Below are 22,455 nucleotides of genomic sequence, written 5' to 3' on the forward strand. Positions count from 1 at the left end.
AGAAGTGATATTCAAGGAAACCTATGGAAACTGAACTGCCTGCACACTGCACCAGTGTATGAGTTTACATCAGGGATTCTCCCTTCACCCTGTGACTGAAGAGTGGAGGCTGTTGTATTCCTCGCAGGAGACCCGAGACTGAAGTGAAAAACTAAAGAGAGACAGAACAAAAGGAACATTCACTGCAAACACTATCAGCCCTCCAAAGAGAAAAACATGTATATTAAAAGAATGCATATTAAGGCTCCACCCACTTGGGCGATTAAACTAGTTGAACCACATTAAAATCTAGTCTACCCCAAAGACTTTAATCTGTGGTAGCCCTACTGTAGCAAGAATCCGGTACCTTGCAGCACTGCCATTTCAAATTCCCTAGTGTAGATATGGTCTTAACACACTCCCTACTCAACATAAGTTTCCTATACAAGTGTGGAACAGGAACAGTTTTATCATCAAGGAGCAGACTTTTGAGAATGAGTTAATCTAATGAGATTTAGCCTCCAATGTAGATGGGTATCTATAAAGAATTCTAAAAACAGCCTTGCAAGAAATTAGCTAAATGATGGAAGTATTTATTGGTATAACTGGGTAACAATTAGGTGGTACAGCAAAGTTCTTTTCTGCAATTACAAATGCTTTAGAAATACAAAGCAGTCTTCACATGGAATCAAACCTTCCTGATTCATCTCCTCAGAGTTCTGTCATCTTAAAAAGGGAGATCGCTTGATAAATAGATTTTTAGATAGCCATATGATTCTTCTGTAGCTTACTCCAGTCTTTGCCAAGCACATTAATCTCACCAGACCAAACTGGCTTTAAAGATGATGTACAACAAATAGGGTATTAAAAGCTAAATAGAATAGAAATTACAATAACCAATAGGGAATATTAACAGTTTTGCGTACAAGAGATGCAGTTCTTATTTTCACTGTTCTGTCCAAGTCTTGCACCACGATCAGGAGGTATTTAGGGACTTAGACCCAGCAGGTTTAGCACTAGCTTGTGGGTCTTATACCAAGACGACAAATATATGTAATTACCCCCAGACTCATTCCATTGGGTGGCACAATTAATAGGATTGTAAGATGCATTTGAGGAAATAAAGACCAAAGAACACTGGAGATCTGCAGTGTAATTTTATTCACCTGGGAACAAAGGGTCAGAAGTCACAGCACAAGAGTTCATTTTGCTTTGTAAACTCATTAGAAGGACATTCTATGTACCAAAAAATATTGTAACATTTTAAATGCAGTCAAAGGAAACTGTAAAAGCTCAAACACATTCAACTGTTTAATAAAATATTGATTTTTCAGTTTGTTCTCTTTATAATCACTTGCAAAGTATTGCTTTCCATATCACCTTGCATATGCAGTATTAAATACAATAGGGTAAAGCAATTAAAATTGAACAGGCTGAAAGAGTAAAAACTACATTTACTCTATAACAGGAATGTGTTGCTGAAAGGTTTTAGCCCTGTAGCACATTAGCAAGAATTACATAAAAGACACCAGGACTGAAGATATTAGGGCTAAGAGACCTCCAATTGATATTACACATTCATCTACTGAGAAGCCTACTGAAATTCAGTCTCCAGTCTCTTTTCAGACGTTTGAAAATATTTAAGGAACTTTCAATAGAGATAATGAAACTGATAACATTAGATAAAAGACTTGCTTATTCAATGGACACAAGTTTCCCTAATGTCCTAATATACCTAACGCTGACCTTAAAAAAATAAAATAAAGAAAAAAATCCTGGAGTAAAACCAGGTCAGTCCCCAAAAGTGTCTAACATGTATAAAAAATGATAGCAGCTACAAAATAACCTACTGTATTGTCTAAATGCACCCAAGCCCATTTTATATTAAATACTGAAGTGTAGGCTTAAAACATTTGTCCTATTTGCAATGAAAGATCCATTGCATACAAGTCATCCCTTTTTATCCAGGCTACTCAGACCTATAAAGTTTAGATTGCCTCCAATTGTCCCAAAATTGACCTGTTGAATTTCGTTTCCTCAAATTTTTAAAATTCAGAGGAGGAGATCTCTTACTAATTTCACTGAGCCTCTTGAACTATAACCAGAACTTCAAGGAAATACAGCATTTTGTGGAAAAAACAGGTGCCTTCAACATAATAAAGACTGCTGAAAAGTGTTCCCCCACCCACCCAAGATCCACCTTTCTTCATTGAACAAAGTTCTTCACTTAGGAGTGAGCCACATTATACAATGTTGCCTTATTAGTTTTGACTAGTTAGATTCAGTTTCCAAAGATGTTTAGTCGTCCCAAGATGCCAGCATGAGCACAGCGCCTTCAATACCTAGAGTTAATGCACTTCCAAGATCTGCATTCTCTCTACAACAGAGCATATGAGCCCCACCAACATAAGGCACTTACCTACAGGGAAAGGGGCAGGGGTGAGAACTCATGTAACATGCAAGTTTAAGGAAAGAGTCTCATTGGAGAACAGTTTAAGATCTCGCAAACTATCAGTTCATTGCCAGTTAATTTATTGCATGCTGGTCTAATAAACTGCTCTTCCACTTCAGATACTGTCAGGTCCTCCCATTGGCAGTCACTCCATTAGTCCTTGATCTTTGACGGTCGTATTTCACAGAAACAATAAGGAAAAGCAGGAGGGTTGCTCCTTGAATAGCCGCCAGCAGGAAAAAGTAATAGTTTAAAAAGCAGCCATTAATGTTACCTAGAAAGAGTTGGAGAGGAAAAGTAAATACACAGGGAGTATACAATCCTGCTCAGTTCTATAATAAAGATTTCTCTCTCCAAAAGGTGTCGACAAAACCAGAACCAGATCGTATTTCCATCATGTAACCAGTATTTCAATTCTTGGCATTATCTAGAATATAAATTGCAGTTCTAGGAAAATATACAGCCTGCAAGCTGTGCTTTGTATTTTGTGCTTGTACCTCTTAAAGTCAGGAATGCCCTTGAGAAGAGCAGACCCCTTTAGCCCACACAATATGATTTCTCCTCAATAACTGCACACAACCCCACTTAACGTTACAGGAATTACATGTGTACAGACAGGAGCACAAGGCCCCTTAGGTCTAAACAGTTCTTTTTAAAAAGAACTAGCAGCCTGAAAAAAAGTAGAGGCCTTGGCTACACTGGCGTTTTACAGCGCTGCAACTTTCTTACTCAGGGGTGTGAAAAAACACCCCCATGCGCAGCAAGTTACAGCGCTGCAGAGTGCCAGTGTAAACAGTGCCCCAGAGCTGGGAGCGGCCTCCAGCGCTGCAAGCTAATCCCCACGGGGAGGTGGAGTACCTGCAGCACTGAGAGAGCTCTCTCCCAGTGCTGGCGCCACGACCACACTCGCACTTCAAAGCGCAGCCACGGGAGCGCTCCCACGGCAGTGCTTTGGAGTTTCGAGAGTAGCCAAGCCCAGAGACAGGAAAGCTGTGAAGATGCCTCTTTTTTTATAATTGATTTTCAGCTAATGCAGAACCTGAATTCATTTAATAAACTCCTAAAAGGGAGAGAGAAATGTAAGTGCTAACCAGAAATGTTTATAAAAGTGATGTACCCATGCAATGCCTTGTGGACTCACTCATACTTCAGATAAAACAGGTTACCTGAAAAACTACGAAATGCATATCTAAATAGATTTTTGCTCTTCTCCCAATTTAAATAAATGAGACCGCACACAGAGGTGTCCCCCCTCCCCCGCTTTTTTTCTTTAAATATAAAGAAAAAGAGCTACCTTGCTAAAAATGGAAACCAACTCCCCTGCTGGAAATGCTACAAACCAAATATGCTCTCTCAAGATTGCTATCAGAGTAAGACAAAAGCCTCGGAACTTAATGCACTTTTAATTTACAGGCTATAGTTTCTTCATTTTAAATCAGAACCCCCAAAATGTATTTTCTCCTCAATGCCCTCTCACTCTGAAACAGAGCTTAATACGTAAATGGACAATCTTACTCTCCTGCAAGGAGAGTTAGAACAAGATTTGTATCAACAAGTGGTCAGGTTTATGGCTCACTGCTTAAATAGAAAGACAAATCAGTAAAAAAAATTAAATGAATTATGTTGATATAGAAAACATTTTGATATGAAAATGACTTAAATCAATGAAGATTTCATTTCACAGACATGTGCAAAACTATATGGCCAAAACGAATCCAATGTATATTCAAAGGAATGAGTAAGGAACATTTCCAACTGCCCAGCACTTCCTCCACTTCTAATTCTTCACTCAAAGCATCATCATTGGCTTTTGTATATTTCTTTTAACCTGCTGAGGCATTTTCACAGCAACTTCCTAGCAATTCTGCACACAAGATGTAATGTAGATCTGAAAGATTTATGAATGATGATTTTTCACTTTTACTACCTGAATTGTCAAAAATCTGATTTTTTTCTAATCCACTTGCCACAAATTTGTACAATTAATTCTTGGGCTTGGTTTACACTACCAACTTATGTTGGTATAACAACATTGTTCAGGTGTGCGTAGACAGCGCTATGTCGATGGAAGGGCTTCTCCCATTGATAAAGCTTCTGCCTCTCGGGGAGGTGGTGGACCTATGCTAACGGGAGAGGCTCTCCCGTCAGTGTAGTTCGTGTCCTCACTAGGCACTACAAAGTTGCAGCTGCAGAACTTCCAGTGTGGACAAACCCTTGAACTGTAAGTTGTTTAGAATCTGTTCATTATACACGTGCAATATTTGAGATCAGAGCTTTGGATGATACCACTCATATGGTGTCTTTTTCTAACTCAACTGGATATGTAACTGAGAATCAAGTCTCCAAAGTGAACTTTTAAATACAAGATCAAAGCTAGCCTTCTCTGAATAATCTCCAATATTCACTAAAAAGGCATTCTATGAACAATCCTGGCAGAAATCCTATTTGCTAACATATTTACAGAGAGCAAACAGTGAAAGCAAAAAGTTTGTACTGTCATTGCTCCACAAGACAGATTTTTTCTTCTAGGTCCACTGGATCACTCTCTTTTTTTATCCCTTTAACCATCCAGTGTTCTAATTAAATTTATCCACAGTTTTTAGCCAATACTACCTAAGCTGTTTCGTGGAAAATAGAAGTTTATGCAACGAAGATGGTAAAATGGTCTAATTTTAACCATCTCCTAGAATAGAGTGAACTGTAAAGCTTTAGGGTAAAAACATATATGTTTTACAACATCACTGAATTGGATGAGGCATAAACAGAATTCTGAAGTTCATATACTACCATTTCTTTAGACATCCTCTTAGCTTTGTTCAATGTTAATGGTGCCTGTGTGTCTGAAGGCCTCCATTTCCCCTCCCTGCTCAGCCGAATGGGGAAATAAAGTTACAAAAATTCATCATGAAAAATTCAACAGCATTATTCACATCAAGCCATTACTGCAATTCTCTTTCAACTCTCTCAGAGCAAAGTTAGGAATCCATCCAGCTATGTGGAACTTCTTTCTGGTTCAATTCACCTCTGACATTTCCTCAAAGTTGTTTTAAGCTAGTGATTTGTGGCACATTAAATGCTTCTAAATTAAGAAAACTCATTGGTAAAACATTATCCTTCTATTAAGAAATAAGCTCCTAATATTGCTGAATTTTCAAGAACACACTATGGCTTGCTTCCAACATGCCACAAGCTACAGCCAAATTGGACCATTATGACTATTAAAAGCAAAAGGGGGAAGCAAGAAATAGAGACGCACACATCAATCCTTACAAGCTTTGAATGCAGCGTACACACGTGTTGAGATTAAGTTATTGTAATTATTGAAACGCAAGATCTAATTAAATGAATTTATAATAAAAAAGCAATAAAGACAAAAGCAGTCTTCTCTTGACATTTAAAATACAATATACTTTCAAAACTCCATCTGAAGAGCAGAAGTAGTAATTTTCCTTTGTGGGACAGGATGTTAAAAATCAAGATTTCATGGAGTTATCACAGAAATAATGTAATCATTTCAATGTAGCAATCAATGCTTAAGTGCCAGCAGACAGTGTGCTCTACTGCTATCAATGGAAAGTAGTGAGAGAACACGTGGGAGAACATTTAATGCCATTAGTTTATACTGCATTTCTTTAAAAATTTATAGTTGTAGAATATCTAATGAAAAATTCACACACACTTCATTCACAACAAAGCTTCAGTCTCACAACTGATGGGCAGGAACCCTGAAAACCTTACTAGGTCTTACTAATTTAAAATTTGATACATTTGCTAAAACATTTTTAAAATAAAACAGTGAATTTAACACTTTGAAAAGTACTCGATAGCACTAAAAAACAATGAAGCCCTATTTATTCACTGGAGTAACAGTCCATGTAGCAGCAACACATGATACTACAAACCAAAGCCACCCCACTGGTAGGCCTCAACCCCCGAATGCAAGGTACAAACTTTGGGAACGTAAGGGGAGATAAGAGCTCCACAGCTGCCGTTTAGGGCCAAAATAGATAGGGATTTCTGGTAATTCCCTGGTAACAGCTGTCCATTGGGAAGCAGACTGAGCATCCCCAGCTTACTCTACACAGGTGACCAAAGGAGCCACCTGAGGCAACACCTTTTGTTCTTAATAACCCAGGAAGTATTTGAGCCAATCTATATTTTTAGATGGGAGTGCTACCTTTTCTGGGACTGTTTTATCATAGCCTAAGGAAAACAAGATGGGATGGATCATGCTAGAAAAGGGGGCAAAAATGTCTAATTAAAAATGTCAAGAATGACAAACATTTTATAACTAGTAACTGCCTCCATATTCAGTGCACATCTCTTGAATTATATGTATGCTGTAAGAATGGACAGAGTTGATCACCAAAGTTGCCATGGCAGAATAAATCTTGTCCAATATTAACAATTGGTTTTAAAGTCTTTATCTTCAGGATGAACAAACATCAACCCCAGAGAAACTAAGTCTCTCACTGAGAATTTGCTGGTCTGGTCCTGTGTTGTTCAATCGTTGCTCTACTAGTCTCTTACGCTGCCTAGGGTTTAGCAAGAGAGAGAAGGTGAGTGAGGTAATATCTTTTATTGGACCTCACCCACCTTGTCTCTCTAATGTCTTGGGACCGACATGACTACAATATGGCATACGGGGTTTCCCAGGCAGCTCAGGAATCTCAGGGGAAAAACAGTTTCCCATTCACATCATCTGAAAAATCTCAGGATGCTAAATTATAGAAATATTTTCTACAAAGATTATTCCTGTGAAAGCCATGACCAAAAAACCCCACATCCTTAGAAATTCAACAGTTATGGGTGTGTCAGAACAAAATGCTTGTTACTGCTGTACAACTAGATGAAATGTGGGACCTCTGTTTTTGGAATAAAATTTTGTATTCGTGATGACTTCTGTGTGAAGATTAAAAACAGATGGCCAAAAGCTTAAACAAGGAACTTGTAAAATAAAGATGCCAACTTATGGCATAAATGTAGTTTCCAGACAGACTGTTAAAAAAGCCTACATCACATCTGATCTAGCAGAAAGGGCAAAAAAACTCAACACCAAGTTTAACTTTAGGCATAATTTGTAGAGGGTACATAAAACTGTACCTGCATATCAATGTTAACCTAATTTATTAAATCTTTCACATACTCTTCTTGCTGGAACTAATCAAGCCACTGAAGTCTGTAAATGATCTTATGAAATTCCCAAGGTGCCACCTACTGGTGCCAATGATATTGTTTAATTTCAACTGACAGTGAAACGTATGGCTTAGGTTGGACTATAAGATAAACTGATTGCTAGGTAGCAATGCAAATTTAACTCTTGTATGATAATTGCCACAAAGTACCCTGAAACATGAGTTGCAAATAATCAGCACTCTGTAGTCAAAAATATGTTTTATTATTTTCACTGAAAATTTGTGTAATTTAAAAATTAAGAGACAGCAAAAAACTTTCTTCAACTGTTTCTACTAATCTAGACATTCCAGCTAAAATATTCTTAAATGTACAAATATCTTCTGATGAGCAAAAATAGTAACACAGCTGAGCAATTAACAGAATCAGCTCTTTTATAAAGTCCACTTTACAACATATGCATTTCTAATGTATCCATTTAAGACAGTATCTCAGCTCCAATTGTAGCAATATGCAAGATGAAATTATGTCTTTGCCATATTAAGAGGGTTTACAAATTCAAAGTGTTACAATTCTAAGCTAAGGAAGTTCCCACTCTTGAAGTAAAATGCTTAATCAGAAATCATTATTTTTCATCATCCTCCAATACATTGAGGATTACTTACCAAAATCTGTATGATTACTCATCCAGCCAATTGCGTTAATAGACACCAACGCCAGCAGTCCTGAGCCAACAAATGACCCAATTCCAGAAAAGAAAAAGAACAGTCCCATAATGGCACTCTGCATGGATTTGGGAGCAGCTGAATATGCAAATTCTAGGCCTGTATTCAAAGAAAAAAGGTATTAATCTGTAAAAAATTAATGTGCTTGGTTACCAGCTCAATGTGCCTGCTAATGACAAATATCCATGAACACTGAAAATACATTTGTACAAGGTTAAAAACAAGAACTTGGATTTTCAGAGGACACTAAGGGATTTATGTACCCACTCCCATTGATTTCCAATGAGTATCTAACTCCCTTAGACTGCTCTGAAAGTCTTAGTCAAGGTTATCAATGTTTTATATTTGCATTAAATCCTGAACTTATATAAAAATCAAAGTATTTAATGTGCTGCACCAGTCTCCTATTGTTCTTTTAGGAAGTGTACAACCTTTTAGTAAAAAAGTTCTCTCAGAAATCTCGTGTCAAGTGATATCAGTCAAGTCTCACTGTATACCAGAATCAACATACCATCTAGGGAGTTTACATTATACTTGGCTTTCAACCTTATCCAAAGCGAGTTAAACAGCTAGGATACCTTCCAGCCAAAAAAACTCTTTTTAATCATGGTTTGGCTAGTCTGTTTTAGAACAGTTTTTAAAAGGCCATGTTTGAGCATTGATAGAAGGTGACTACAATATGATCGAGATATGAAAACTACTTTAAAAATTTTCACAACAAAAGCCAGCTATCTTGACTCCCATATGGTCTTCTTGGCTAGACCATGTTTTGGAAAGTCATGTTTTGACTGAGGCAAATCCTACATCCCACATGGACATTTATTTCTCTCAATTTGCAACACTTAGGGTAAGTCTCAATAGTTTTTTTAAAAATTTCCCCTCCTTCCAACATAGTTAACTATTTAACTTTACTGTGGGCAGATGGGACCTAGAATCTGCATATCAGACTAATCTGCAGCCCCAGTGCCCCAACATGATATGCTGTTATAGGCCTGATCCCACAACACTTACGCACATGCTTAACTTTACATAGTCAGAATTCTACTGAGGTCAATGGGACTACTCACAGGGCATAAAAGCAAGGACAATTTTTTGCAGAATCACAGCCAAGGTATTGTCTCCAAGCAAGGGCAAGGGATGGGAGACTTAAGTCAAAGTAGTCTGCCTCTTCCTGAAATTAATAGGCAAGACTCTCCATATCTCCTTTATGCTTCTTTGCAGAGGCATGGCTGCGCCCATGAAGAAAGCTCAGAGCCATCCTCTGTTCACATAATGTTGAAACTGCAAGTATTTCTTTAAATCTGCTTGACTATCACTACTCATCCATACACAGTCCTTGATAGGCACACAATGGTGTTTTCCTTTAAGGGGAAAGGCTTAAGACTTCAAGCTAGATGGGTCAATTAGTCAGGGCCTGAGGGTGCAGTTCTGTTCAGACAAGGAAGTGCATCAGAACTACATGTTCTCCCTTATTGATCTGTAGTGCCATGTGAGAAACCGTGTCTGAACCACCACATTGTTCTCCCTTGAAGCGGAGAGCACTTGAATGCTGCCAAGTGACATCTCTATGGATTGAAGAGTGTTGAAGAGCCCTTTTTCAGATGTCAGACGGGAGGCTCCAATAAAGGTAAACCCAGAATGTGAGGCTCACTATCCTTATAGATGTATGGATGCCAACAGTATGTTTTTGGGAGAAACAAGCTTCTGTTTAATACAACAAAACACTAAAGTTAAAAAATTGTCCAAACCCTATGTATTGGGATGCTTTGCCACTAATATTACATTTGAAATCATTTCTTATTAAAAATGCAGCAGTCTGTTCATCTTAAACAAAACTGTAACCTTGCACTAAATAAACCCAGCTGTCAGAAAAGTTTCCAGACTATCTGAGATTCAATCTGGTGACCACACTGGATACTAGTCACACAACTCCAACTGAAGTACACTGAGTGAAAGAACTCCAGACTGATTTTTTTTTTTCCTTAGTTCCTTCACAAAAGCATTAGACTTGAGCGATACCTTTGGGGTGAATGTAATACTACATACTTCTGTAATTAAAAAAAATCATGCTTCCAAACTTGAATAATGTTCCTAGTCACCCGAATATTTAATCTGGCTTAAAGAACATAAAATCATTTCTTTGCCTTCAGTGATATTACTGCCTGCTGGCAGCCATTGATAGCAATTTCATGCTACCTCAAATAAGCAGTTTTGAAATTAAACCCTCTAGTTGGTGGTGTCATGTGAGATTACGATTGTCAGCTAAATGAGGGTGCTTTAAGAGGACTGCAGGAAATACAAAAGATTAATTCAATGTGTGTCATCTTTTTAAAGGTACCTGAAGTGAAACTAATATGGTTTAATAAAATTATGCTCAGCTTTACTGTAAACAAAAACAAACTTATGTTTCAGGTTTTAACATATTCAGTTGTTTTTTGAACAAAGTGCTTTCAAATCACAGTATTGTAACCATTAACATTTCACTTTTTTAAAACTGAGTTTCATAGCACTACGGATACACCCAAATTTTAAATAAAATCACGTTTTTCTTGAAGTATTTTCCATTCAATCTTAAGGCACCTTCTTATTACCAGTCATTTAATTTAGATAATGATCAGAAGATTGAAACAAAGCTTTGTAAACCAAATGGAAGGAAAAAGGTAATATAAAGAACAATTAAGATGTGCATGAACTCCCCAGTTCCCACAGGCACATTTATATTGCCCCCGCCAACCAAAAAAAAAAAATTGGCTATACAGGTCTTCACATAGAATATCAGGGTTGGAAGGGACCTCAGGAGGTCATCTAGTCCAACCCTCTGCTCAAAGCAGGACGAATCCCTAGACAGATTTTTACCCCAGTTCCCTAAATGGCCCCCTCAAGGATTGAACTCACAATCCTGTGTTTAGCAGGGCAATGCTCAAGTTATAAAACCATTATTAGAGCTGCAACAAGTGCAAAAGAACAGCAGTATAATTGCACGAGAAAAGGACAGTACTTAAAAGTACTGTCTATTAAATCAAATAGTACAAACAACCTGGAATCTAGAACTCAACAGAAGAATTTATCACTCTTTTTTTAAACCACTGATCCTTTGACAAATACATTGAAGATATGTTACATTTTGTTTGGGAACTTTTACAAAACTATGTAATAATGCTGATAGTTAAAAGAGAAAGACGACATCTCAAAGAGGGAGGCACCAAATACAAGAAACGCCTGTATATTTGAAAAAGGTAAGTCAGTTGCGTACATGAATTCAGATTTAGAGTTAACACGATTCCCCTAATGTTGCTAAGCAACTACTGCTTTATTCTCTGCTTTAAGCTCTCTCTGTAGTTGAGAAAGATATTAAAACAGAGATGACATTCAGAAAGTGACTTGTTTAAGCAAGAATTCCAATTGCTTATTCTGAAGTGATAGAAACAGTCTATAGTAGCTGGGGATAGGAAAATATTCTAAGATAACAGGAGATATTATGGATGTTATTACACATACAATAAAACTTAACATGATAAAGGGCAGCACTGATTATTGCAAAGGATCTGCTCTGCACTCCCACAGCACATCTTAAGCTAGCACCTTAAGTCGCACCATTCCCCATTTTACAAGCAGTTGAGACAAAGATGTTAAGTGACCTCTCCTATATATTATTGCTGCAAGATCAGAAACAGACCCCACAGACTACTAGCCTGGTGTTTTACTTACTTAATTCCCCAAAGGTGCTAAATTTTATTTCTTCTAGTCCAATACAATGCTAGTCCGGACAGCAAATTACACCCTCCCAGCAGACAGAAAAACAACAAAGAAAAGCTTGCACCAGCTATGCAGGCCAGTTTATTACATTCCTAAGTAATGAAGAGCAAAATGAAGTCAAATGTTGGGGAAAACATGTAAAAGGACAAGTGCCTCAGAAGTAGAGGAGAACGTAGCAGGAGGTACAAAGAATTAAAGGCTATGACAAACATGGAAAAAGCATGAAATGAAAGCTGCTGATCCCTTCTATTCCAAAGAGTCAGGCTGGGAACACAAATCAGTACCAAGTAGGCCATAACATTGGTCAGTTCATTACAGCCAGTTCACTACAGCCAAGATGGCCTCTGAGGCCATGCCACACCTATCTGAATATGGTGGACTTTTAGATGACTTCAGATAGTTTCATGCACCTTCATATTGTAAAAGGTGATCACAAACCCCAACATCTAGTGCTCATTCATGTAAATGCATGCTGCTTGTTTCACATGCAAAATTCATGGAAGATAGGTCCATCAATGGCTATTAGCCAGGATGGGCAGGGATGATGTCCCTAGCCTCTGTTTGCCAGAAGCTGAGAATAGGCAACAGGGAATGGTTCACTTGATGATTACCTGTTCTGTTCGTTCCCTCTGGGGCACCTGGCATTGGCCACTGTCGGAAGACTGGATACCGGGCTAGATGGCCCATTGGTATGACACAGTATAGCCATTCTTATGTTCTCCTTTTGCACCAAAACCCAGCCCGCTCAGAGAGTCTAACCATTTCCTAGTACTGGTGTACCATAGCAGGACAGATGGAAGCAAAGGGCTGATGAGCTAAAGGCTCTCCGCTATTGACCTGAAGGGAAACAGACTTTATGGAAACTGGGGATAGCATGAGCCACATGTTCTGATTCTAACATTCATTTAGTCAAGTGCGACAAAAGGAGTAGCAGCCTCTGAAAACCATCTTGTCCCATAATGGGAAATCCTATCTGAGGGAATCATCTAAAGGCAGAGGTTCTCAGACTCCCTGAGAAGGCACAGCCATGAGCCAGGAAAGTGTCAGCTGCCTGTCTTTTGACCAGGGTATAGTGCTGCCAGAGTGGATTCAGAGCTCCACTTGGTGTAGGCACTGGCCAGGGAGGGGTGGACACTAGGGAAAGCAGATTCACCCAGTGCTCTGCCCCTCAGCTTGGTTATACCCACAGCAATGCAGGGGCTCTCCTGCTTCCCCATCTTCCCCTGGCCACCCCCATATCTCCCCTGTGCTCTCTTTGGTTGAAGTAGCCTATGCAGTATCAGAAAGGCTCCTCTCCATTCCCACAGGTCCCCATCTCATTCCCATCATATTCTGAGGGCTCCCCTCCATTCACTACTGATCTGCTGCTCACCTTTAGGCAGTGGGGCTGGGTAAATTAGGATGACCAGGAGGGCTCTCTTTCTGATCAGCTGCAGCTGTTAACTTCCAGTTCTGCACCCACATCACAACAGCAGCCCCTGTGCAAAGTGGGCTCTGAGCTCTGCCGCAGCTCCTGGAATCACCTTCCTCCCTGATCCTTGGTGCCACAGGGCGCCTGTGCCTGGTCACGTCAGGTGCCAGGGAGAGCCAGGGTCTTGCACAGTTCCTGCTTTGGATGATGTGCTGACTTCTGCAGTGCACCAGTGCAGCTGGAGTGTAACCAATCGACTTCCTGCTGGATTGGACCTACACACAGCTCACAGAGCTGCTGAACCAGTAAGTACCATACTCTGCCTCACTGCCCAGGAACCCCACTGCTCCTGCCCACCTCCGCTACAGGGAGCGGGGGGGCCTGCTCCCTACCTCTGAGCCCAGCATCCATGAACCCTGTCACTTCTTCCCACGGCCTCTGAAAACTGGGGAAGAGTTGCAGTGTCAGTTGGCGTTATGGTTTCCAAAAGCATTTGGGCAGTGTTATTTTAGCTGCTCTGATCTGTATTTTCTGAACACAAAAGGTGCTTTATGAAATAATATTGGTACTTCTGATACAAATACTCAGATCTATATACCGATCAAAGCCCTTTAACTATTACTTGTATTCTTCCAAAGTATGCAATTTTCAGTTGTGTTGTCACACTAAACTATGGGGGAGGGGGAAATTGGTTTTTCTTAAACTTTGCTGTATGGAACCAAAGTTAGGAACCCCTGTGCTAAGGGGAAGAAACTAAGTTCAATGTTAAGCTTTAATCATCTGTATAAATTAAGATACTGAATTACCATGGTTGTTAATATATCATTTTATGTTATGGCTCTAAGCAAAAGCTCCATGTGACTTAACTGGAGTAAGGTCACTGAGGGAGCGATCTCGCTTTAGGACTAGCTAGCTGTACAATGTTCATAGTGTATTAAAATACCTATCTATAGATCTAATTGCAATAGGTCGCTAGTGTTATTAACTGAATATTGTTCACAAGCTCCAAATAGTAAACAGAAGTTTATTGAAAGAATCACAACAGTAATGTATTTATTGTTTAATTATAAGAAGAAACCAATGCAAGCCATGTCACATACAAAACAGCAGCAACAGATAAATGGTCTGTGCTTTTTTTTTTTTGTGCTAATGAACCCTAAAATGTGTGAAACAGACCAGAAAATAAGCTTTTATAGTCTCATTCACACTCTCCTCCCACTTCAGCTTCAGCCTAAAATCAATATGATCTCACAGTGCTGTCCACTACATAACACAAGGATGGCATCCAAGAGATTTACAGAGACTTGTGATTCAGTTCCAGGAAGATCTGGTTTGAGTAGTGCTTCAGTTTACTTAGTACTTACCACATGAAATACTAAATAAAAATATGCCTGTAGGACAATTCTAGAGACAAAAGTAGGTCTTGAAAATCATTTCCAGCAGATTCCTTAAAGCTTTTTACTAGAGCTACTTAACAGTAAGCAGAATACTGTGTCCTCTGACCTTGTTGACTTGTAGATCAATGCCTCCTGACTGGCATAGCCACACTAACCATCAGCCCTGCTTTAAGAACAAACCAGCAATTTGCATACCAAGCCAAGGTAGTGATCCTGAAAGATTCTTTTTCAATCCAGAATGATTGATCAAAAATGTTTGTTTTTATCGTGCGCCAGAGGGCTAAAAGCATTCATTTTTCAATTCCAATGTTATGGTAAATTAACAATAGGCGACATTTGTTTTAAGTTCTCATGGTAAGTTTCACACTCAGAAAGCAAAAGATTAACTGCTGCACTAGCAAGCCATGTGAGCTTTCCCAAACCATGTTGTCATCTTGAGGCTAGCCTACCCCTTGGCTTTTCTTGACCAGAGCACAGGCGCCAATTCCTGGCTGGAGCACCCACAGGGAAAAATTGGTGGGTGAGCTCCATGGCCCACCTCCGCCCCCCCCCCACAGCCTACCCCCACCTCTGCCTCCTCCCTATTCTCCCCCTGCCCCACCCCCAGGCTTGTGCCATGAAACAGCTGTTTCACGGGCAAGCCTGGGAGGGCGGGGGGAGGGGGAATGTGGCACACTGGGAGGAGACGGCTGGGGCGGAGACGGCCTGGGGCGGGCAGTGTTGGAGCGGGACTGGAGCACCACCAGCGCAGAAAAAAGAGTGGCACCTGTGGATCAGAGACTGCAAGGGGTGCTGAGCTGTGTGGCACGGTTATGTGGGCAAAAGAAGAAATCAAGTTCATTTTACTTGGGAAAATACCATCTTGCAAAACCAAAACCACAAAAAACAAACAAAGACTGCCTCATGAGACGGATCTCTTTGGTATTGGGAGACAGATGTAATCTAGGTATTCTTTGAAGTGCTTTTTGCTAAAACAAATGGAACTCCAATTAGTGATCTAATTGGGACTAGGACTAGATCAAATAGCCAAAACAAACTTAGATAAATCTCAGAATGGGCAGCCTGGGCTCTGCTATCAGCCACAATGGCTGGGGATCTGCTGTTTTAATTTTAAATACATTTGTTTTTAATAATTACCTCTCCACATTAAAGGTAGAACAGTGCATCAATTCCTGAAGCTAGGATCCAAACAATGCGTCTGATACGTACATGGAGCCACAACATCTGAAATGCACTTGGAGGGTCAGGGGGAGGAAATCAGCTTTTCTACTATAGATACATCATCATCATCGGAAAATGCATTTTCTCCTTCCCTGCACCTGCCTGGTAGTTGAATACGTTTATAAAGAATGGTAAACGTGTTCGCTATCTTTGAACATCTGCTAAAAGCAGAGTTTTCCCAAGCTATTCTTATGATCAATGGGGATAATAACCTGGATTAGTGTCAAAGAGCCTGTGGCTGTGCAGAAGCCTAATAAAGACCTTGACTGTTTATGGCCCATCTTGTAGTTCATACCCTGGCAAAACTCACCTTGTCTCAGTAAAGCTACAGGATTAAGTATAGGTTCATCTTTTGTAATATCTAGACAGCAAACAGCAACAAGAGAAAACTTCTAGTGAGATTCTGACCTGGCATCCACCACTTCCAAGCTTCAAACATGGATATTTGCTGGTTGGGATCACACTCAACTATAGATCATTTTGGATTTCACCTGTTGCTGCTGCTAGTGGTTCACATTGTCAAGGATGCATCCTTTGCGTCATACTACCTCCCTCATTAATCTTTAAGAAAGGCTGGAAAAAGAACTACCACCTTTGGTCATAGGAAAGTACAGTTAATCCATGATCTTTACCAGGATGCCCACTGTTCTCTCATCTGTATTTCAGAAATTTTGGATCTTGCATTCTAAACAAACATTTTTATGTACATAACAATAAGTGTTGTGTGTGTGTGTGTGTGTGGGTGTGTGTGTGTGTGTGTGTGTGTGTGTGTGTGTGTGTGTGTGTGTGTGTGTGTGTGTGTGTGTGAGAGAGACACAGACACACACGTTTTAAACCCTCAGCTAGTTACCTTCATTATTTCATGTCCATTTCTAAATTGCACATTTAAGTTCTTAATCAACAAGCTGCCATTATATTACCTGATGTATTTGAGATTAAATAAACTTCTCTTATTCCTCTAAAGTATTAACATATACATCCTAATGTGCATTAATCACCACAACGGTCATTTCATCTAACTGGTACATGTTATAAAGTTTGTGGATGATACCAAGCTGGGAGGGGTTGCAAGTGCTTTGGGGGATAAGATTAAAATTGAAAATGATCTGGACAAACTCGAGAAATGGTCTAAAGTAAACAGGATGAAATTCAATGAGGACAAATGCAAAGTACTCCACTTAGGAAGGAACAATCAGTTGCACACATACAAAATGGGAAATAACTCCTAGGAAGGAGTACTGCAGAAAGTGATCTCGGGGTCATAGTGGACCACAAGCTAAATATAGGAGTCAACAGTGTAACACTGTTGGGGGGGAGTGGGGGAAGCAATCACTCCGGGATGTACTGGCAGGAGTACTGTAAGCAAGACACGAGAAGTAATTCTTCTGCTCTACTCAGGTCTCAACTGGAGTTTTGGGCACCACATTTCGAGAACGATGTGGACAAACTGGAGAGAGGGTCCAGAGAAGAGCCAACAAAAATGATTAAAGGTCTAGAAAACATGACCTATGAGGGAAGATTGGAAAAAAATGGAGCGTGTTTAGTCTAGGAAAGAGAAGGCTGAGAGGGGACATGATAACAGTTTTCAAGTATGTAAAAGATTGTTACAAAGAGGAGGAAGAAAAATTGTTTTTCTTAACCTCTGAGGCTAGGACAAGAAGCAATGGGCTTAATTGCAACAAGGGAGGTACAGATTGGCCATTAGGAAAAACTTCCTAACTGTCAGGGCAGTTAAGCACTGGAATAAATTGCCTAGGGAGGTCATGGATCTCCATCATTGTAGATTTTTAAGAGCAGGTTAGACAAACACCTGTCAGGAATGGTCTAGATAATTAGTCCTGCCATGAGTGCAGGGGACTAAACTAGATGACCTCTCAAAGTCCCTTCCAATTCTCTGATTCTGTGTCAAAACAATTAAAAGCAGCCTGTTAATCTTTAGACCCAGCATAACCTATAAGAATTTAGTTCCCTTCCCTAAAAAATTACTATGTATCTTTTTATGTTATAATTATAATGTATTAGGAAAATGATCAGAGACAGACAAAAAAAAGTTGTGATTTTAAAAAAACAAAAACAAAACAAAAAACAAAAAAAACTTACCTGCTATGCTTGCAAATATTTCACTGAATCCAATCAGTACATATTGAGGAATCTGCCACCATATTGGCAAATCAGCAGCATAATATGTAACATTTCCAATTGTCTGATTAATTGTTTTAACCTTTACAATACTCAGCCTGTTGCCTTCCAAAATTCCTAAAACAGAAAGAAAACGAAAAGATAATCCTGAAATGCAAAAGCTATTTCTTCATTCCTAGGACTAAATTAGGATCAAATTACTGCATAACATGATTACCTGAACAATGCAACAAAAGCCTAGGTACCAGGAATAAGTACTTCGTAATATTCACATATCAAGCATTACATAGTAATAGCAAAAGTAGACTATTTCAGAAAATCCAGTTTCTCCACCACAGGATTAGAGTTATTCTATTCTTATTTATCAACTATAATTACACAAATCTTTACCCCATTTCAGGTAAAGCCCATTTCACCCCATTTATCAACTATAATTACACAAATCTTTACCCCATTTCACAGAGCCTTCTAATACAAACGTAAGTTTCTTTTTTTTTAAAAGGCAATCTCACTTCCGCAAACTCCTCCTTTGCAAAGTTGAATTATTGCATCTGCAAGCATGAAAGTATACATCAGTGACTATATTACTTTTTAAAAATGGTCACCAGTGCTACATCAATGTTGTTTACCATATTCATAATGGTTTACTGTTGATCACTTACATTTACATAGCACTTTTCATCACAGAGAATTCCAAAGCTGTTTACAAGCTGCTTTACAAGTTATACTGTACATAGAAATCACATTGGTGTCTGCATTTCAGTGTCATGCAGAGTGTGAAATGCAACAATAGTTTAAACAGTGCTCATCAATGCAATAGGACACTTTAGAGCAGAAAGTATATCTTAGCCCAATGAAATTGTAGGACAGATTTCAGCAGTTAGCTTACAGTTTAGCCAGACTGAAATTAGGCACACTGCTACAAAGAATCCTTGGGATCTTTAATAACCACAAGTGACCAGGGCTTCTATTTTATGCCTCACCCAAAAGAATACACTTCCAAATACTTCCAGATACCACTGAGCCCACAGCCCAACCAATTTGGTACACCAGCTCATTGCTATTTCAAAGGGAAGAGCAGGACCTATTGCATCATTAACACTACTTTCCTGAAGTACTCAGGTTGTACAGGCAGGTCTCCATCCGCGTGCAGATAAGGATCAGCCCTGTTTAGGTTAGAAGATCAAGATCTGACCTTATACCCAAAAAACAAAACAATGGAATAATAATAAAGATTTCATACATCTGCAGCATACCATGTATAAGGCACTGCTGGTACAGTGTGCTTAAAATGACTAAGTATAGTAATCAATTTCCTCACTTTTATCTGATCTAGATAAAAAGCAGTGGATGCACTACCCAGACAGGTGCCATAATGCTGAGTCCCTGATAAGATAAATCATGTATACGACATCAGCCCAAGCTTTTGCGGGGGGCGACAAAACAAAAAACTCTGCTCTTGTTTTGAAAGTCTGAATGTGGTGTCAAAACTGAGTAGAGGGATTCTAGAATGGCGATGCTTACAGTTTCATACTAAAGAATTTTGTAATTCACTGCTGTGCAATAGCTGTGCTGGGGCTCTAGCTCTGGGAGTGAGCCAAAAGGTTCAAGCATGCTTATATGTGCAATAAGCGGTCTGTAATGTGCTCTTGAGAAAGGTGGAAAGCTTCCTGTATCAGAGCACAAGATTAACCATTAATGTTAGTTAAGAATCAATTGCAGAAAAGAAAGCTCCTAACTGTTTTATAGTCTGTTATATTGAAACAGCAGGTGGGGGAAAATGGATACGATTAATCCTGAAACTCTTCCAGTTATATCTTGTGGTGCAACTACCTCCCTGAACACATTTCAAAATATACTTTTCCCTGTAACAACCAGGGTCCAGATACCCAAACGAGAGAATAGGGGTGCAAACCTCAAATGGATCAACCAGTTGTACGCAATGTTATTGTGTAGAAAAATGTCAAGTAAGATCTTTAATGAAAGGTTGTAATATTCTGACCTTGATGGTCATCACAAGATATGTATGCAGACTGTGGTTATGAACATATATTGAATAATATGCTCATGAGCAGTACTACAATTTCAACTACCTCTCTCAGCAAAGAAAAGCTCCTTCCAAGCCAGTTGTTCACACAAAACTAAACTTCAAGTACCCACCCATTGTCCAGCCAGAAAAAGACAATGGACGACCATTAGAGTTAATGGGAAGCCATTACATTCACTTGAAACTGAAAAGAACCCCACCCCCGTCCTGGATCACAGGGTATGTCTACAACAGCTGCAGCCATGCTGCTGTAGTAAATCCACCTTTCTTCCATTGACCTAGTGCTGAGGTTGGCTTAATGACAAGCTTGTTTATGTTTAAGCATTACAGCAGCGCAGCTAGGTCGACAGAAGAATTCTTCCATCCTAGTGCTGTCTACACACGGACTTAGCCCTGTCTACACTACAAATGTATGTTGGTATAACTACATCATGCAGGGATATGGAAAACCACCACCCCTGAGCGGTGCAGTCATACCAATGTAACCCCTGCTGTAGATGGTGCTATGTCAACGGAAGGGCTTCTCCCATAGACACAGGCAGTATCTTCACTAAGCACTACAGTGGTGCTGTAAGTACAGACAAGCCCTTAGCTTGGCTTCACTACGCCGCTCAGAGGTGTGGATTTTTCATGCTCCTGAGCAATGTAGTTATGCCAACCTAATTTTTTTAGTGCAGACCAGGACTACACTTAAAGCTGCACTGGTGCAGCACTTTAGTGAAGATGCTACTATGCTGACAGGAGAACTTCTTGATGTAGTTAATCCACCACCCCAAGAGGCAGCAGTTATATGGACGGGAGAAGCACTGTTTCTGCTGGGGTTAGGTCAGTATAACTACATCACTCAGGGATTTTTCACACCTCTGAGCGACGTATTTATATGAATGTAAGGTTGTAGTGTAGACCTGACCTCAGGTGTTTCAATTTTCTACATCCCATAGCAATGTAGCTAGGTCAACCTAAGTTTTAGGTGTAGACCAGTCCTCAGAGAGAAGGGAACTTCCCCCACTGTGAGGCACCACAATTTAAGAGAAAGAAAAAAATGCAAACCCTTAAAAAAGAAGGAAGTCGAAGTGAAGGACATCCAGAAAATGAGGGCCAGCATCTGTGGAGTGAAACACCAGATCTCCTCTGCGACTGTTCAGAAGCAATAGCTAACTTATATTAGAAAAGGGAATTTAACTAATAAAGAACAGTAAAACTTTAAGTCGCATCTTTATTTCCTGTGTAATTTGTATGTGTTTGCTTTTCCTTACTATTTCATCTCTGAACCAGTGATTTTTCTATGAAAAACCTTTTGTTTATTCTTACTCCATGCAATATCTCTGTGGCATGTCCCCCCTCCCATGATAACTGGGGGCTGTTTTCACACCTAGGGGGATGACAACCAGAGGAGAATGTCTGGTAGTTAAGATCTCGGGGTAGGTGGATTCAAGGAGACTCCTTGTTGGGGTCACCCTGCAAGGAGTAACTAGGCTGGCAGAAGCCAGGATGAGACCTTTATGCTTGTAGGCTGGCTGCTGGTGTCAGGGCTCCGAGCATAGCATTAAGGTATCCAAGGTCACAGGGCAGGCAGCGACAGAGCCCCATACTAATCTGAGTGATTAAACAAAATGTCATCTCCACACTTTTAAAAAAATACCGTTTTCATCAACAATCAACAGCTTTAGGGCAAAGGCTGTTCTGAACGCAACATCTCACTTCTATATTCTATGTTCTGAAGGCAACATCTCACTTCTATATTTCCCTCATTTCTTTTTAGCTGAACATCTGCCCATCTTTATTGTAGAGATCTTTCATTAGCTGTCCAATGTCATTTCAATGCACCATGCTATACCGAGCAAAAATGTAACAACTAAACTGTATTCACCCACGAAAGCTCATGCTCCAAAACTTCTGTTAGTCTATAAGGTGCCACAGGATTCTCTTCTGCTTTTACAGATCCAGACTAACTAAACTGTAGCCAGTTTTCTACATTTTTAAAAAAATGTGGCAACAGAGACTCTGAAGAACTGACAATTCAGATTCTCACTAATTTTAGAATGTTTACAAATAAACTAAGCTGCAAAACCAGTTAAAGCTTTGCTGCAATTTAATTACATCATATATAATAGTGTGAAATGACTTCACTTCAAAAGTATATGGTGATCCTTTATGTATACTATACTCTTCTAGCTACAGGCAACTTCAGCAGA

The 22,455-nt window shown here is 39.6% G+C and overlaps 1 protein-coding gene across 1 annotated transcript in view; it reads right to left on the minus strand.

Annotated features, from left to right (window-relative positions):
* Positions 1 to 1,123: 1,123 nt before the first annotated feature.
* Positions 1,124 to 22,455, minus strand: part of SLC15A4 (solute carrier family 15 member 4) — a 58,512-nt gene continuing 37,180 nt past the window's right edge. Inside the window, exons 6-8 of the mRNA XM_032791203.2 lie at positions 18,175 to 18,330; positions 8,230 to 8,388; positions 1,124 to 2,705 (exon numbers count right to left, since the gene is read on the minus strand). Of these exons, the coding sequence (XP_032647094.1) occupies positions 2,557 to 2,705; positions 8,230 to 8,388; positions 18,175 to 18,330 (464 nt within the window). The 3' untranslated portion in view covers positions 1,124 to 2,556. The remainder of the gene's footprint in view (positions 2,706 to 8,229; positions 8,389 to 18,174; positions 18,331 to 22,455) is intronic.

The sequence above is a fragment of the Chelonoidis abingdonii genome, chromosome 22 (genome assembly GCF_003597395.2).
Source record: "Chelonoidis abingdonii isolate Lonesome George chromosome 22, CheloAbing_2.0, whole genome shotgun sequence".
In the NCBI taxonomy this organism is placed as follows: Eukaryota; Metazoa; Chordata; order Testudines; family Testudinidae; genus Chelonoidis; species Chelonoidis abingdonii.